The sequence below is a fragment of the Doryrhamphus excisus genome, chromosome 4 (genome assembly GCF_030265055.1).
Source record: "Doryrhamphus excisus isolate RoL2022-K1 chromosome 4, RoL_Dexc_1.0, whole genome shotgun sequence".
NCBI lineage: Eukaryota > Metazoa > Chordata > Actinopteri > Syngnathiformes > Syngnathidae > Doryrhamphus > Doryrhamphus excisus.
The window spans coordinates 8,569,245-8,588,523 of record NC_080469.1 but is presented as its reverse complement, the minus strand read 5'-3'; the positions used below and the strand labels follow the sequence as shown (position 1 = coordinate 8,588,523).

The 19,279-nt window shown below is 41.4% G+C and overlaps 2 protein-coding genes across 3 annotated transcripts in view; one reads left to right on the top strand and one right to left on the bottom strand.

Moving 5' to 3' along the window:
• Nucleotides 1-19,279, bottom strand: part of ube2d4 (ubiquitin-conjugating enzyme E2D 4 (putative)) — a 62,380-nt gene that overhangs the window by 19,904 nt on the left and 23,197 nt on the right. The window lies entirely within an intron of this gene.
• tcf7l1b (transcription factor 7 like 1b) overlaps nt 4,510-19,279 on the top strand; it is a 34,006-nt gene continuing 19,236 nt past the window's right edge. Inside the window, exons 1-3 of one of the 2 annotated variants that reach the window (XM_058069720.1) lie at nt 4,510-5,334; nt 5,435-5,507; nt 5,581-5,708. In XM_058069720.1, coding sequence (XP_057925703.1) covers nt 5,149-5,334; nt 5,435-5,507; nt 5,581-5,708 — 387 coding nt within the window. In that variant the 5' untranslated portion in view covers nt 4,510-5,148. The remainder of the gene's footprint in view (nt 5,335-5,434; nt 5,508-5,580; nt 5,709-19,279) is intronic. The other variant, XM_058069721.1, reaches the window with a different exon arrangement.

The window sequence follows — 19,279 nt, the reverse complement described above, 5'->3', positions numbered from 1 at the left end:
GTGTCCTTGCAGGTTCTTAATGATTATTATTAGACATATTTCATAGTAGAAATAAAATACAAAGATTTCAAACGACCCAACTGATGGCACACTTGCTCCCCCATGGCTATATTCGTGTGTGCAATAAAGACCCGTCATTTAATTAAATGAGATCAATCCTCTCGCAGGTAATAAAGAAATAATCAGAACAACTTAAGTAAGACTGAGCATGCAGTAATTCAGAAGTGTACAGGTGATAGGATAAAGCTAAACATACAGTAGGCGAAAGCATGAATTCTAAGTGTGAGTACAGGCCAACGGCGGCCAGAAAGGACAGGTTGAATCCCGCCCAAGTCCAGTACAGTATGAATGGCCTCGTGTGAGAGATCCAGTGACCCAGTAACTTTCACCCGGCAAGATATGTTGGACACACTGCAGCAAATCAGAAGGCAACTTCTTTTGTTAGGCAGAGGTGGAAACATGATGAAGAGATGGGGATTACTGCTGAATTAAGCACCACTTTGATTAGGACATGACTTGCCGATGGTTGGTGAAACATAAAAGGATGACCTTGAATCCTCCTAGGTAGGGTGGATTGACTCACATTATCTCAACAACCCAACCTTTCTGTTTCTCTCTTTGCTCTTCTGCTTTCTCTCTCAAACATGACAACACACAGTACTAAATACACCTAAGAAAACACATATTAATAGTAGCAGCCTTTTCACGCTCATTAGAGTGCAGGAGGAAAATGAACCCACGGTCATGTTTGACAGGCCAGTGTGGAGTGAGCGACTTCAAAGCGAGGCAGATACAGGGACAACATCCAGTGAATACATTTCCTGGCCACCAGTCGATCTGCCCTCGGGCAAAAATTCAGGCTGCTCAAATCTCTCCTGACCCCTCTTCATCTCTTCACTAAAACCAATCCTGGTCCCACAAGATGGCTTCAGGAGAAAGAAGGCCTCTTGTACACAACAACGCACTTGTAATGTATAGACCACAATGTTGATGAAACGATGTCTTTTCACATTGACCTATAAAAATACAAATACAAACAAATACAGTACAGTGCTCTGTGTTTTTTTCCATTTGGACTGTGCAATTGAAATTGTAGATTTTATGGCATCTACAGAAAGTGTTCCCACTTTTATAAGAGTAAAACCTTGCAGGTAGATTTGTGTTATTCATCACAAGTGCGTTATATCTCACTGAGCTGTTACATATTATACTGTGAACAACAGGAGCTGCCTGCATGTCTGCCATGGCTGATATATAGCACATATCTGACTGTGTTAAGAGTCAATAAGAGGTATCACCCTTCACCAACAACTTCTGCATGTTGTTTCCATTTTTCTTGACTTGTTTTGATATTTGATTTGCTTTATTATTCATAGACCCTGAATAGAGCCATATACAGTCTACTGTAGCCAGCATTATTTCTTTGAAAATGTCTATTTTCACTAGAACATGAAACATTTTTAGATAAAAAATTGTTTTAAGCATTATTATGCCATTTCATGGCATAATGAAAACAAAGATATGTTGGCTTGGGGGCAAATATTCACCTATGTACGTGTGTGTGTGCAAGTGCAAAAGTGTATTTATGCAAACGAGGACCTGCTACCATCCATGCAATTCTCACTGATGCAGTCAGCTATAGGTTGCCTTTAACAGAATACAGTTACACACACACACACACACACACACACACACACACAGGAGCAGCGGGGATCTAATGAGGCCCGTAGAGACACTGAATTGTCAGTCAATCCTCAGTTCGCTGACACACACTCGACAATATCAACAACCTCTTTTTTCAATGAGGAGAAACATGTCAAATTGCATCAGAATTTTGCACCTCCATTGGACTTAGACTGGAGAACGCAAAGGATGAAATAAGTTAGGAAGCATTCTAAATCATTCAACTTTACCAATGTTGTCACTTTGTGTCCCCCCCCCCCACACACACATCTAAGCCAAAATTATGATTTATGTGCAGGTTACTCCACAGGAAAAAAGAATTCTAACCACTTCCCTTCTTCCATGACTGCTTGCAACACTGGGCCTCCAATCCTGTTCCTCAAATTAACAATGTGGCCCGTGTATTTCTGTCGTGTCTCAGAGGAGGCCCTGAATGGTCGCAGGCTTGCCTCACTTTGCCTTCAGTTACGCCACCAACATACTGATCCCAGGTACTCATGTTCATATCCTTGCCATCTTATTGTTTCACCACACATACAATTATGGAAGCATATAATTATGACACTCTCCCTGAACATGCTGTGTCATTCACTTTAAGGTGAAGGCAGTGAAGTAAATCTAATAAGTGACGTTTTTATAGCGTGCCTTCAGCTCAATTACTGACAATACAACAATGATAATAATCATACAAGATGAATATATCTACACTCACGCTCTACAAATCTTGAGTCTATTAAATAGTGGTATTAAAGAAAAAATATTGCAAAGTCGGGACATTATAATGTAGTATCGTAACACAAATATAAACGCAACACTTATTTTTGCTCCCATTTATTGGTGTAGGCAGCATTTGAGGCAAATGGTGATCACCGCAGATACTGACTGGTTTTTGGACCCCTCCAGGCCACTCCCAATATTAAACTGTACATTTGGGATTTGCCTTTTATTGTAGCCAACCTCAGGCAATAAACATTCTTTCTCATCAGCATTTTGTGAGGTGGATAGATTATGAATCTGAATGATGAATGCTCATACTAACACAGATTTAGACAGATTTGCGAACCAACCGAGGCTCTGTGGTCTTTGCCGCCATTCAAGCGAAGTTCAACTTTTTTTGGAGGGGCAAGTCAAGTTTCACTGAAAGTGTTTCTTACTCCGTGCCGTGACGCTGAAGCATAATTGCTGGGTTGCAACCATGTGACTAGTTAATCCTCTTCACTTACAACTTGCGCTTCTGACTCTTCAACGTAACAAAGTAATGTTGGAAAGGCATTGGGCTTCAGCAAGATAGTCCAGCGTCGCCTATGTTTACAAAAAAAGCCCCATATTTTTCTCTTGCTGGTCAGGAATCTACAACTCCAATCCATTCTGCCTGATGTTTGCCTCTTTAGGCAAGTTCAAACCTATCACCTCAAAATATTTCCTGGAAGCCATTAGCTTAGCTCATTGCTAACATGGGGAAATCAGAGCAGTGAAACAGTGCAACCGAGTGGGGGGAGGGCAAGCCTTGTACCCGGGAATGCCCATATAGAGCCGTCACAGTGAGCCAGTGTTACAATCAGAGCCATCCCAAAGTTCTTACAGGTTCTTACTTCACTACCAAATGCGCAAACCTCATTATCTGAAACTTTGCGATTGTTAAAACATGTTAATAGAACATTCTAACTACATTTAAAGTTCAGAAAAGTGAAAAAAAAACCCCTTTCAAGTATTTTTGATAAATTAGAGTTTATTGTTTTTGATACACTTGTACAGTGTACAGTGTCATTATTATGCCATACATTATATATCATTGCATTCATGGAAAAAACGGTCTCAAAATAATGGAGTCAATGATGTTAATTATAAGTCTTCACAAACGTCCTCACTTGCTTTTTGCTGATATTTTTATGATGTCATCAACTTCCGCAAGCATTTTCAATTTCCAACAGTGTTTCAACTTTTTTAGTTTAAATTTTGCTTGTTGTTGGTCACTGCAAACTCCAGCGTGTTGATACTGGGCTCCACATCATGAGAGCGGAAGTCTGTAAGAACCTTTTCCCAAAATGAAGAATTTGCGAGAACAGCACATGTATGTGGTATTGTTACGACTATGCTTGTTTGACCTACATCTGCTTCATCCCGCAACGACGACAACCACAAACAACATCACATGCAACCCAGCAATAGAAAGTTTTATAGGCATTTTGCTTCGGATCTGGACCGCAGTCAGCGTTGTGTGTTCATAGCAGGTGTGTTCATAGTGCAGCGCGGTGACCATTTGCGGTCCACAGCTTGCTTTTCATTGGTTCATGGTACATTGCAGAAATGAAATTAAGCAAAAAAAGCTGGAAAATGAGGCAAAAATAAAGCAAAAAGATACAATGTTGATACAATGTTGGTATAAGAACTAATAATAACATAAATCTCTGTCTTTCAATATAAAAGTAACTTTTTACAAAATACAGTGCATAAAATATCAAAGTGGCCCCCAGAATCATTTAATTGTTCAGTGTGTGGCCATTATATCATTAGTTTAAAATAATCGTATACTATTGTAATATATTTTTCTTCTTCCAAACCAATGCAAAACTAATGATAGTTAACATACCGTAAGCAAAGCATAAAACAAAATATATGAAGAAACGTCAGTAGTTTATATGTATAACATATTCTGTAAACTAAGTAACTGCTATGCCATTGTAAGAACTACCTTTTTGAAAGTGTCAGTCACAATGAAGCATATTTCTACTGTATTGGCGCATCTAATGCTGTGGCCAGTGAGTTAGCTAAAGTCTGTCTTGATTGTGTTAGTGTAGCGAACAGAGTGGCAATGTGTCGGTGTCTTGAGGGTTAAGAATAGCAGTGTTGCTGTAGGAAGAAGTGTCGGTTTTCAGTGTAAACTCCTCCTCTAAACGCACGGACAGGCTGCGCTCTTCCACTTGAGCGGCCAACTTGTTATCAGGGCGCATTCTCTGGTTGCTATGTGGAGGGAAAGACCCACCACGTCCCGATAAACATTTACTACTTTTTTTTAACGTCCATTTTAAAATCCTTGACTTTTTGCGCAAACGGAAAACAACCAGACGCTGGCTCGAAGTTTAGGAGCGCACCAAGTAGGCACACATTCTTGGCTATAGCCATTGTTTCCTCACACATGGATCTTCGCATTGAGTAACTTCTAGTTGGCTTGGACTGCAGTTTTTGTGTCCCCCGGGACTCTACAGGAGGACATCCCACAGTCCGGACGCACGGAGAGGGGACGCGCACGCTGCCAAGGAGACAAACTTTCACAAGTTGCTGCAAATACCGTGGATTATTGTTGCCATGGACGTCAGGACAACGTGTAGGAGATGATAAAATGGACATTTACTTGTAGTTAGTCTTGCCTCTTCACTGATCTGATTACAAGTGGTTTGTTCTAGCGGCTGCACACGTTGTGTTTTTTCTGCTCCTCTTGTCGATCCAATTTACTGGTGTGCAAAAATGCCTCAGTTGAACGGAGGTGGCGGGGATGATTTAGGGGCCAACGATGAAATGATATCGTTTAAAGACGAAGGTGAGCAGGAGGAAAAGATTTCCGAAAATGTCTCGGCGGAAAGAGACTTGGACGACGTTAAATCCTCACTCGTCAACGAGTCGGAAAACAACAGCAGCTCGTCAGATTCCGAGGTAAGAAAGGAAACTGTGACTCTTTTTTCTTTTATACACGCATGTGTATCATACAAGTAATGTTAAAAATGAAAAAATTCAACTAGTTTTTGTATGTCAGCAAGCAGAGAGGCGCCCCCAAACCAGAGTTGACTCAGAAAGTTATGAGAAAGCAAGAGACTACTTCAGTGAAGGTAAAAAAAATGGACATAGTAAAACAGTATTGGCTCAAATCTGGTTTTAACTGACTTTATTATGTATTTGCAGCACTAAGGCGACAACAAGATGGAGGTCTCTTTAAGAGTCCCCACTACCCTGGCTATCCATTCCTCATGATCCCAGACCTCACCAATCCATACCTATCCAACGGTTCTCTGTCTCCCAGTGCAAGAACAGTAAGTTTCCACATCCTGTGCTAATCTCCACACTCTTTCCTGCCCAGTCTTTCTCTCTCCTCAATAACTTTGGGCGAGCCTAAAAGTTTCTGACTGCCATATTCCCTCAGTAGCCTCTCAAGGAATTACTTCTTTGTCATATTATAAGGGTTGATCTAAAGTACCCAAGTGTTGCATTTGACCACACCAATGATAAAGTAATTTAACACTGGTATTTATGGTTAGTAACTTGCACCAATCTGGTTTATAGTATGGCTTCATTCCAATTGTCCTCTCATAGCTGAGATGTTATTGTTTGCATGCTGCTACGCATCACCTCTATATGTTTACACTGTACTTGCAACTTTCCTAAAGTCACACCCAGTAGTCACAACAATGTAATACCTTGCTTTGACATACATGGGAGGCATCACACCGTGGTGTCTATGGCAGCTGTTGTCCAAGACTTTTTCTAAAGACAGATTTAAAGTGTTGATGGAACGCTTGCATGGGCTTGTTTAGCATGTCATTTGCTGCATGGTGTGCACCTCTAACATGCATTGCTTTTCTATAGGTGTTATTTTGATTAGCACAATGTCGGTCTTCCAATTTGTGGTTTGCAATGTCATAAAAACATGATATTTTGAACGCGTCATCAAAATATACTAAGCTAAATGCTGGTAGCCATTATCAAAACCTGTTGGAATGCTATTTTCTCAATTGGGACACAAGTTTCTAAAAATCTTCTCAGTTGGAGAGATGTTTCTCACATTTATCCATCCCCCAACCCTTGTCACCTTCCAAAAAACAAGTACTTTCGTTAAGGCCCGCAGGCACTGGACTGAAAAGACGCCCCCCACCCCCTCTTTTTTTTCTGTCGTCTTTTCACTGTTGCAGGCCCACCACTCCCCTTGCCTCCCTGTACCTTCCATTCAATTAGAAAGGCGTTAGTTGACCATTGTTATTCTGAACAGTCTTGATGGCTTCATTGGAGGTCTCCATTGAGGCTCATTAACTAAATGGCTACTCTGCTCTCTGTGGACCATAGACAGCAACTTGTAGCTCATATAAATGATTGCTTTTGGCCACATTATTTATTTTATATGCTTGTAGTAGATTATATGTATATGGATATCTTTTTTTTTCTGTTGTACCTCTGAATGTTGAACCTTTCCATTTAACTTGAAGGCACTTCACTTAAACTAAAGTAAAACATAGTGGGGAATGTAAAGCGAAGACCCTTCACACGAGAAAAAAGATTGAGGTCAATGGGACAGAGTGAGCAGAGTGCGTCCATCATCGCCATAGCAGAAAAAAGCAGCCAGACAAAGGCTGGCATACTTAGGAGCTGTCTTGGGGTCTCCATATTGCCCAGTGGGGGTCTAATTGGTGAGAGGGCTGGCTTTTTCATTTGGAACTCAGGCTTTGGTTTGTCTGCATGGTGGGTACATTTCACAGCAGTAAAATGGTGTTACAAGTTAAGAGTTTTGCAGTTAAATACAGCTGCATCAATTAATAGATTAATTGCTGATTAATAAGTTATGATGACTAATTATCAACTATTTTGTTTTTAGATTGCTTTTTTAATTTCAAAATATGAATATATTTTTAAAGACCTATATTAAGACCTATTATCATTGTATCAGAATACGGATGTCCTACCTAGTCAGTCTAGTGTTTGTCCTACCTAGTCATTGAGCATGAACTGATGAAGATTGCTTAAATGAGAGGCGAAAGACAAGCAGAACAGTCCAGTTGGGATCGATTCAATGCCCTGGCTATACAATGACCCGGATGAATGAGACAGTGATTTACTTTTTTGCCTCTTTTCTGATATGTGCGGACCAAGCTACTAGCTGTTTGTATTTGGTTCATGTAGATTACTTGATTAATCCAAATAATCGTTAGTTACAGCCTACAGTTACAATCATCACGTGCATGTATGTAGAAAACACAGAATGTCCTGGGAGATAAGAGCCCCCCCCCCCAAGGGTGCCCTAATATGTGCTGTCATCCCTCAAGTCTTGAGAGGCAAACAATCAATTTGCCTGAGCGCTGTGCCCTGTTGCTTTTGGCCTGACAGGTTTGTTTTATGTGCAGTGTTTGTGTGTGCATGTGTGTGTGTGTGCGACATGAACACGGTCCAGTTGCAAACAGTTTGTGTGATTAATAGCAGGTAACATTATCTGCTGCTTTTGTTTCCTCGTTGAGAGCTGCTTTCTTAATAGGATTAAAAGGCCAAATATGTTTTTGTGGTTGCATGTATAATAAATGTGTGTGGATGTGTTTGTTTTTAAATTGACTGATTGTATTTGTTTATAGTCAATTAGTGTGAAGTAATTTGAGGCAGCATAGTTACACTTTACGACATACACTGTGCACTCAATATAATAGCACATGCGTATGAAATATAGTAAAGACTAATAAGGAGGCAATTTCTCTGTGTGTGCAACACGATAGATTGAAGGTGCAGTTTTTAAATTTGGATGTGGCAAGCCTATCATGAGCAATGAGAGACGGGCCTACATAGGCTCAGCACAGGCTTCCCCTGAGGGCCAAGCATAACTGATTTAAAGCCCGTTCTGAGCTGACATTCCGCTGTAATCCGCTGAGGGCCGAGGAGGAGGTTTTATGTTTGCAGAGATGTTCCACCAGACGCCTGCCTGCTCAGGGGCGGAGGTTTGTCTCACCAGGCCTAAATCCAGCTCGTTGTTTGTCAGTCCACTGATGTGATTGTCACCTCATTGTTCCAGCAGTGACAGAGCGGTGCCAGATTTAATGGCCGAATCTGCTCTATGGCCATGTCTGACAGCCTCATCAGCACTTTGAAACAATTCTGCAAGTAGCATAATCATAATCATCATCATCGCCACTAAAGAGTGAAATACCTCATGTGTGTGAGAAGTGGCGAGTAAGCGAGAGTGAGGTTAGCTGCTCAAATATATCTTCATCAAATACACAGACTCCTGAGTTTAATTGTTGAATAGAATTGTGTGTGTGACTCTGATATGAATGGAGAGCTTGTGTAAGTCTGAACATGTCTGGGACTAAAATTGCATGCCTTTCTGAATCTTTTTTTCTTTTCTTCTCTCTTCTGTTGCTTTTGCCGCTTAAAACTGACAAAGAAAAGTCAACACAGACACTGTCCTGATGAATAAAAGGGCCTCTCCCAACATAAACATATGCTGTTCGCGTGGAGGTGTCTTTTCATCAGGTTGCACACTCTATTCACCTTGGTACGCACACATATGTGTGTGTGCGCATGCAGCCATGCATGTTGCACATTTCGCTGCATAAAGTCTGCAAGGGTTAGTGGAGGTGGCGATGGCGTGTTCAGGTGAAGCCCTGTGAATACTTTGCCACAGAGGCAACAGTGTCTGACACTCACATTCTGACAACCCCCGGTGTTGTATTCGACCACTGCAAGTAATCCAAATGCTGGAGTGCAAATATTTTTTCAGCCAAGCACTGTGTCAACAGAGGCAACATTTCTGACTGGCTATATAGTTTTTTAAAGATTTTTCCTTCAAAGGCAAACACATCTACATCAGTTTAGTGGCACTGATTAATTAGACACAGATTGGCAGCAACCGCAGCAATGCAATTGCTGACTTGCATCCTTGTTAATATTCAATATAACGTTTTAAAATAGTAATGTTGAAAATGTGTAACTAGCTGGGTGATTAGGATCTCCACTTGGGCATCTCTGTGTGGAGTTTGCATGTTCTCTCTGCATGTTAGGTTAATTGGTGACTCCAAATTGTCCATAGGTATGAATGTGAGTGTGAATGATAGTTTGTCTATATGTGCCTTGTGATTGGCTGGCGACCACTCCAGGGCGTACCCTGGCTCTCGCTGGAAAACAGCTGGGATAGGCTCTAGCATGCCCACGAAACCCATGAGGATAAGCGGTACAGAAAATGAATGGATGGAGGGTGTTGTTGAAGCTGGCCCTTTTTTGGATCTACAAAAGCCAAAGACATAGACACAAAGTGTTAATCCTCATTGGCATTGATGAACTGAGGTCTGTGAAGTAAGCGCGATATAATATGCTGATGTTGTATACAAAGATGGTTTGAGCTCTTGAGAAAACGTAGAAGCATATTTTTCCCCCACATTGTGGTAGATTTCCAAATATGAGCTGAATTCCACTGTGTTGTGATACGACCCAGTACCTGTATGCCTGGTAATACAAAGGAAAGCAGTATTTGGTGGTAATTATGTGGGCATTTTACATACCGTCAAATGCATACAGTTGTTCTGTGTAACTGTCAGATTAGCAGATGCCATGTCAAGTGACACTTTAATAATGTGTTACCTCAGTGGGTTCACAAACAACCTGTCTGTCTAGATTTTATGGGAACACATTGTTTTTAGTTCCTTGCTTTCGTGCAGTGCTTGTGTGGATCTGTTGGAAATGGTGTCAGTCATGGTCTAAATCCTTCCCTCGTCTGTCTCTGTGGAAAGCAAGAGATGGCGTCAATCCCTGCCTCTACCCCATAGCCTAGCGAGTTTACTACCTAACCCACCCGCCCGCCTAGCATTAGAAATTCTGTTTAAAGTGCACTCTGGCTTTTCCAGCACAGGGCCCATCAGGAGTATCTCAGCATCCTTTGAGGAAAGGATAACCAACATCTTCCCCTTAGAATCCCCATGTTCAGTGACATCAATGAATCCCTTTGATGTAGCGGCATGAATATGTGTGCAAATGTGTTTTTATCAATTCATGTGTTTTTCTTGCTCACTGTTTGGCCGAAGATTCTGTGCAGGCTGGGTTTTTTTTGGAACATAGCTTTTCTGTGTGAACATTTGGGTGAACTTCTGTTGTTGGCCAAAGGTGAACATCTTTCACTTGAGATTACTACTTTTTTTTCTCCCTCATAGCTTTGAAGACATGATGTAAAGTGTGTCCGCTTGTCTGTTAACAACACACCTCCTATTCCAAAGACATATATAAAAATCATTCAATAAATAACTCAGCCCACATTTATTACTGTTGGAAAATACTGTTCAGTACTTGTCTACACGTGCTCTGTATTATCAGCCTCCGTTTAAAGAGCTGTCTGTGAATGGTCAGTGTATCAGTGTGCCATTTAGCCTGTACGGGACCGTTAGAGGAGAAAACCTCCGGCTGTTAATCATCACAAAACACATTCAAGATAAGATGGCAACATGTATGTGACACATGGGCACCAAATTAGTCATTAGTCGCCAATGGATGAGGTTCAGGCAGTCCGTCTCACCACTGATTTGAATCAGGCTAGAAAAATCAATGACTAAATCCAATCTCTACAACTCAGGTGATGCTCACAAATCAAATAGAAAGTGGCTCTGTTAGTACGGCTCATTGGGTCAACAGCAGTCCAGCCAACCCAGACCAGGACCAAACAGGTGGACCAAGACTACCTGACCGGTAGGTCTCGGTCTGCTTGCAAGTGGACTCTCGTGCTGAATGAGGCAAATGTGCACCAACACACCAAAACACCAGATATGATATCACCTAATGCAACAGAAACCATTTGATGATTAGAGAGCTGAGTAAAAAATACAGTTAAATGTAAGCTCGGAAGCAAAATACAGTTGTAGTACATTTAAATTCAGACCTACCAACATGTACAAATTTATAGTACTCAACATTTTGCAATTTGACTCTTGAATATGCTTGTATGCTCTCCATTTTGTTGCATTTTCCTTGTTTCCTTTTAAAATTCTGTCTGTACAGTACAGATAAATGTTATGTTAATGTTGATAAATATTATCAGTTTCTCTAGTATTTCAAATCGGGGGGGGGGGGGGGGGGGCGAAGGATTCCTTATTTCTAAATGGAATATTTTCACAACTTGAGCATAGAAAATCAGTTTATGTCCTTCTAAATACGGGTTTTAACATTATTACAGCCCCTCACAATTGAAATAACACTCCTATAGTCACTGTAACTCTTGTATTAACAAATATAGTAGGTTTAAGCCATTTAAGGTATAATAAGACTCTTGATCCCTAGCAGACCTGAAAGAGTGACGGACAGGAAGTGACGTTGGTTAAGAGTTGAGTTGCCTTGAGTTGGTAATGGCTGATTATTATTAGGGATTATTGTGCCTGTCACATAATTCAAACCAGTAATTAAAGCCAGACATTGCTCAAACCATGGATCTGAAATCTCCACAGGTGGTTTCGGAAATTTTCAATATGTGAATTATGCTAGTACCAGAATCAGTCTGGCCATAATCTCTGTTATGTTGAAAATTCAGTATATATAGTTTGACTGTATGAGGCCATAAGCGAAATAGTTGATAATCAAAGGACTGAGTGGTAGTTAGAGGGGAGTGTGGTGACTGTATTGTGTCTTTCTCTAGACTCTGTATGTGGCTGTTACCACTGTACTTTAGTTCACATAAATAAATGCTTTCCATCCATAATTGTACCTTAAACGCTTCACTCCATGCTAATAAAATGTGATTGTACAGCAGAAAAAAAAAGAAAATGCTTTAAACAGGGTTTCATCAGTCTGGTATTCCGAGCAGCTGTTTTCACTTTAAGCTCTGCAGGCAGCAGAAAAGGGAGAGAGAGCAGGCAAGACGAGGGAGATTGTTGACGAGATGTGGTGGTGGGAGCATAAACTGGGGCAGATATGGGTCCTTGCTATTCCTTTGCCTGTTATCCTGAACTGGGCCCACTTCCAGACCTTGAGGCATTCACTTATCGGGGGATTCTTGTCTCCCACAGAGTGCCATGTCTTGCCATTCCCCCCTCACAGCCCAATCAGCAAACAGGAGGAGGCTATCAGATCACATGCACGTAGCATTAATACTGCTCAGATTTCTATCGGACTTTGCCTTGCTTCATATACAGTCTGTCCACTGAGGGATGACTAAAGTCTGTGTCATACAGTATGTGTTTCATATCAGCGAGGTTGTAGTGGTCATACTAAATTAAGAAGTGAATGGATATCCGTCCAGGATGAGAGCAGTTGACAGCGAGCATAGCAGCTGTTCTTCATGTTAAACCTAGAACTCACTTGAGCTGCTTCCCTATGAATACGCTTGATAGCTTCTTAAGTCCACCAATAGAGACGTCAGGTATAATTTACTATACCTGATGTATTTGAACTGAGAGGGTTGATTTCATTAAGCACTGCATTTAGAATTCCAACCAGTGCTTGCAAAGGATCAACAGTTTCCATCCATTTTAAAAGTATACTGTGACACATTTACAGTGGAACCTCGGTTAGTGTCATTCATTTGTTAAAGAAGGGTCGGCTCTAAACTGAAACAAATGTTAACTGAATCAATTTTTACCATTAGAAATAATGTAAATCCAATTAATCCGCTACAGAAAGCCAAAGAAAGCCACTTTTTTAACACAAAACATGTTTTTATAGTTTTACATGGAGTGTACAATTTGAAATACATATTAATACACATAAATGATAAATGAAAGGGATCAATGAACATTTAAGGTTACTTTTACTTTCATTGGAGATGTGATTCTTGATGTGACTGAAAACAGGACGGTGGTGGTGAGAGGCGGGGTACACCCTGGACTGGTCGCCAGCCAATCACAGGGCACATATAGACAAACAATCATTCTCTATCGCTGGTGAGGGGTTGGGTTGCATTGTGGTGGGGTTTATGCAGCTTTCAGACAGTAGTTGCATTTGATGTTAGGTCATAAAAACATTGCAATAAAAGTCAACATGGTGAAATTGGTTTTATTGGGAAACAACCCATTAAGATAACTAAGATTTACTATTATGCCCCAATTTACAGTAAAACTGTAACACAAAGAAGATGAACAAAGTTAAAAGTAAACAAAAAAGTTAATTGGAATATGAGTGTGAAAGTATGAAATATAGGCATGTATCAAACTGAAAAATAGTATAAGCATTGCTCCTTACAAAACATACATTGTATTCAAGTCAGGTCATTGGTGAAAAAAGCTGACAATGCTCACATAACTACTATACTTTCATGTAATGTCCCACAAGTTAAGTTTGCATTGATAATAATGCAACCTCTGCGTGCCCTGTATTGCGCTCAGTTACCCTCAGTTAACCAATTGTAGTTGTTAAGCAGTCACAATGTTCTGGCCAGCATCAAATTTGATTAAAGCCAAGCAAGTACACAAGTCATCCTAAATGTGTAGCAGCCTTATCTAAAACTGAACTTGTGGATCCTCTCGGAATAAACGGAAGTAAACGTCTGATGGACTGTTAGTTTCACTGATTGACTGTTAGATATCACTCTTTCCTGACCTTATCTGCTTAATTTAAAATGTTGAGGTAATGTTCTTGATTAGTTCTAAGTAATGACTGTGGTTGGGGAACCTTGTGCTTCTCAGACATAAGACATGAGTGAGATTCCCCTTGTGCCCGCCTCAGATGATCGGCATGATTAGGTTTCTTTGTTTGGAGACTTCATCATGTGACAAGTTCAGGTTGTACTCTCGGTGAATATACTGCCTTTGCACATAGGGCACCTAATTCTTATTTTTGGCATGTTGGAAAAAATTCACATCCACAATGTGCCGGGTTAGTAAATAGCTGCATCCAGATGGGAATGCATCACTGAGTGAAATGTAATACACAAGGCACGCCTACGTGTGGTGCTGTGAACAGACAGAACCATGTGACACAACAAACCATAGAAGAAGAAAGAACAAAGGGGCATAAGTTGTCTTCTGCTTTCCGAGCCCCATTAACAATTAACTACACGGATGGAGACGTAAAAAAATGGCAGCCAAGCAGGCAAACCTGTACATAAATATGAGGCAGCCTACCCTGACTCACAATAGTTTAAGCAAAGGCGTGTCGTCAAAGCTCACTTCTGGTCACGTGACAACAATGGGGGAGGGTCGGTTGACGTCATCGTTTTTATGCAAGCGACATTCAGTCGTGTGGATGAGACGTTGAAATTATCAAATACTTAGCCGTTTTTACCTGAAAACTTTACTGTTGACATAATGTCCCAGTCCTTTCTTTGACATGTGGGTGTTTTTTTTCAACTCAAAGTTTGAGTATCTACATCAAAAAAAAAATCTAATTTGTCTTATATGACATAGTCTATGCAGAGGAGCCCTTTTGTTTGATTTGTACATGGTTTGGAGGGGCTGGCTATTGGAGATCCCTGAAGCAGGCTTTAGGGGCAGGTCTGATTCTCGTGTGAAATGGGGAGGCTGTATAGCTCTCGGCTGACTTGACTGGGGCTGTATGGGTGTGTTGGCAGGGGGAGCGCCAACCATGAATAGGTTCTTTGACTACCTCAGACTTGCCCTGAAAAGCAGGACAAAGACCCTAGGGCAACGGCTTAGAGCCTCACAGCTGAGCTCCAGAATGCTTGGCCCAGTCTTCCTCCCTCCTTGCCTGATTTAAATACTACAGTGGCTTTCAGCATTCTGGTGATGGAGGCTCACATTTGCATGGCTGCACATACGCCACCAACTTTTCTCTGTGTTTGCTGTTGTGTGTTTACAGAGTAATATAATATATATTACCACAAAGTGAACAGAAGACCTCAGATGTGGTGGTGAAAACCTCTTAAATAACTTCAAGTATACGTATATAGCTTTATGTTGTTCTCATTAAGAGGTATTTTTTGATACTCCCTAACTGTAGGCATGTGTGTTTCACTCACTCTCACTACTCTGCTCAGATTACTAAATTGTTGCACATTTAATCTCACCTCCGCCAAGAGGGAGATGCTGATTTCTAAACAAGATGGAACAAGGTGTTCACCTCAAGCATCGTCATTGTGTGAATCTATTAAAAACAAAGTACAGAAATACTGCAATCTTTTAGTTAATGGGGTTATTTGAGTCCTGAGCAGACACTCTCTCCACAGAGTGTCTAGTTTCAGATGTCACTCAGAGCTTTGTTTGCCCCCCAGGGTGAAGGGTTAGAGGCCAAGGTTCAGGGCCAGTTGGCTGAGTGGCCACAAAAGCCCAGGCTATCCTCGGCACATCCGATCCCTTCCTCAACACCAACCTTCTCCCACAATGAAAGGATCAGCTTGCAACATTTTCCTTTTCTTATTATAATTGAGAATTCATTTCACTTATATTACAATGTAATAAGGGTTGAGTTTCCAAATGAGGTCAGAAATCTGGTTTAGATTTTAGGCTGGATACTGAGTGTATAAACCTGGGCAGCGTGTTGCACTTCCGTGTTTGGAAGAATTCCAAAATTCTTCTCATTCAGCTACTGTGCTGATCTATTAACTTTGAAAATGAGCTTTACTCTGAACTCTTCAGCGATTGTGACCGTTTATATTTCTCAAAGAGTCTTTCTTTCTTCAGCAAGGGCACTTCAGCAAAAAACTCACACCAGGTTGTAAAAGAAGGCTCATATTTCCTTTGTTTAAAACACCTCTGGAAGTTTGGGAGCACATAACCTCGACCCTCATCAGCCCCCACCCACGATCTCAACTTCTCCCTGCCCCGCCACCACCCAAACATGTCCTCCAGCCAGGTTTATTATGCTGTTTCACGCAGACCAAAATTGTAGCTGCATGGAGAGCAATCTGGAGCACATTAGCAAAGGCACTGTGATTTATAAATTGTTTCTCAGGCCATAAATCCCTGCTGTAATTGTGCGCAAGCACCCCTCTCCTCCTCCGGTCACTCCCCCTTCACTCTCTGTCTGTCTTTCCCTCAAGAACAACTTACAGTTCTTGCATTTAGACTGATTGTTTGCAGCAGTGTGCAGTTCGGATTGAGTAGAAATTAGTTCAATTGTGGCACAGATTTGAATGTTCAGATCGAGCTCTTCGACTTTTAACTCTTCTACTTGCATTGTGTTCGTAATGCATGTTATGTTGACACCAACGTTGGAGTCCTCGTCTGTGGTTCATGTTCTGCATTCCTAGGTTCTGTGTAATTGCAAGGGGACACTCCTGAACAAAGTCTGTGGAAATGTGATATTTGCAGCATAGTCACCTTGACGTTCTAATTACATCGTTAGATGAAACTGAAAGATTGCAGCAGCTGGATATATTGTTTGCAATGTCAAGTTCAGGCTTGAGCAGTCAGTGGTGTGTTTAAGTAGAGGAGACATATTTGAATACCACATATTAAAATTGATGTTAATTCATGCGGAATACCAGTTTGGGGTATTTTCTAAACATATGATTTGTAAATTTAAGTGAAAATGTTCTTACAAGCCAGACCATTTAAATGTGTAGTAATATGTTGCTTTGACGTGATTCAATGCTGAATATCATTCGAGCAGCATGACCTCCTGAAGTCTGCTGACAATGAACATAACTAAACCTAGGGAATGTCGTAGTAAATCGGGTGCTGTGTGATACTGTAGAAAGATGAATCTTTGTTGTCAGTTTATTTTTCATGTAGTCCCAGAGTATTCCAAAATCCACCATTCCCAAGGCCCCGACGTGTTTGAGTGGGACAGAGCTGGCATGCAGGTGGTGAGCAGGCAGACAGGCGAGTCAGAGTGGGGTTAGCAGTGGGGTGTTAGGGATGTCAGGTAGTAAAATGTGAGATGAGGCAGGGCCCAGAAATCTGCGGGCCTGGAGATTTGTGCTCGCACTCACAGAGCAAACACAGGAGGCATCTGCAGGCAGCTGTGTTAGAGGGGGGAGGGGCTCCCGCTCGGGACAGGGGGTAGGGGGTGGGTGTTTGGGGAAGCTGGGTGGTGTTAGGTGGTGGTGAAGAGTGGAGGAGAAGGGGGGGGCTAGGGGTGGGGAGTGGACCAGCAGAGTGAACACAATCAGCCCTCTGTTTTCATAAGACTTGTGGTATGTGCGAGCAGAAACAAATGTGTTTAATTTAGCTGTTTTTTTCACTCTTTTGCCTTCCCTACACCCACTTCTGCCCACCTCTCTGCTTCAGACTACACTACACTGCTTTGGCTACTCTCTTTTAAAGACATTTATTTAAAAAAAGGGCAAAAAAAATCACCTACTGTCCTCGATCAGAGAAAACCAAGCTGGGGGTGGAGGATTGTGGAATGATCACTTCGCTGTGGTATTTACCCTGTTCAGATTGAGGGGGCTTATCATTACCTCTAATGCCTTGGCAGGAAACTCTGCATTATATCAGTCTGGGTTCACTTTTAAATTAAAACTTCTCACTTTTGTGTCACTGGCGTCAACTTAGAAGCGCATGCTCAGACGATATTCTAAGTCCAGCTTCGATATAAACCTCCAGCCGAGCGCTGCTAACCACTTTGTGCTCTGGAGTTAATTATACAGACATTTACGGCTGTGAATTTCAACGAAACGAGCAGACTCCCTGGACAATAAAAAGTTGTGTTCCTGTGCAACTGGACAAACAATGCTAAAGGATACAAAAAGTGACGACACCTCTGACACTGGATGTGTAGTCTGTCTTGACATGAGAACACGCTGACACAGAGCAGTTGAAACCAAATTTTGCAGGAATAAGAAACCACATAAGTAACTTCTTATAATTGACTTGAACACTTTAACACTCTCATCTCTGTCTTTATGAGAGGGCCTTGCTCCTACCAGATGCATAATTATGTTCTTGTGTGTTAAGTTACACAGTTAGCTCTACGTGACCGCCTGTTGTGCTCCCTAGCACAATAATTTACTTATCCCTCACTTTAACCCCAGGTAAATAACATTGCTGTAATTACACGTGCTTAAAATGACCCCGAAGTCAGCTAGTTAGAGTCGCTGCATGGTTTTAAACGTTCATGTGAGCTCCGAGGCAAATGTGCTAAAGCTGTGGATACAGGAAGCAATAACTCAGGATCGTGTCATGCAAAAGGAAGAAAAAAAAAGTACTGCAAAAGTTGCTTGAGTTGCAAAAATTCTAACTCACTGAGTTACAGTGTTAAAGAAGCTCCTTTTGGGGGGGGGGCTTGGCCTTGTATTTTGATCATGCTGGTTTATTACTCAAACAGCAGCAAATTCATCCCAGGACTTTTCAAATATACTCCGCTTATGAGCCATTGTTGGTGTTTTACATTTAGGACATACTATTGAGTGCTATTTACACACATTGTTTCTCTAAATATCCCAAACTAATCTGAAAATGCGTGTGCACATTTGGCTAATAGGAGGCTAGATTGTAACCATGTTAAAAAACCTTGAAGCCGTGTCATTAGGACCTCCCTCACGCTGCCTCCCCTCTTCACTCTCCTCTCTCCCTAATAGTTCTTTTGTGTACAAGAGCATGTTAAGAGGCCAATGAGCCTGGCCTTACTAGGCCATGTTACCATAGAAACCACAGCACTCTGGATGTCTGACCTTTGACCCAGTTTTTTTACTGGCTGTGAATAAGAGTGCAGAACTACCAAGCAGGTCACAATAGAGGCCCAGCGCACCGAGGGAGTGTCCCTGACATAGTCACTTAACTTCATTCCTCAGTAGGCTAATGAGCACTTCAAATGTGGTATCCTTTAGCAGGATGCTATCTCCAACGGAGAACTATGGGCTTCTCAGGGTTAATATCATGAGGCTTCGTAGGAAAAGTGCTGAAATAAGTGGCAAAAGTAGTTGAAATGTAGTAATTGCAGGTAAGCAAAAATACACGACAAAAAGGCACAAAGACATGTTTATCTTGACAGAATAGGCTTAGTTCGTTCTCCGCCTTCTAAATTTGTTTGTTGTTTC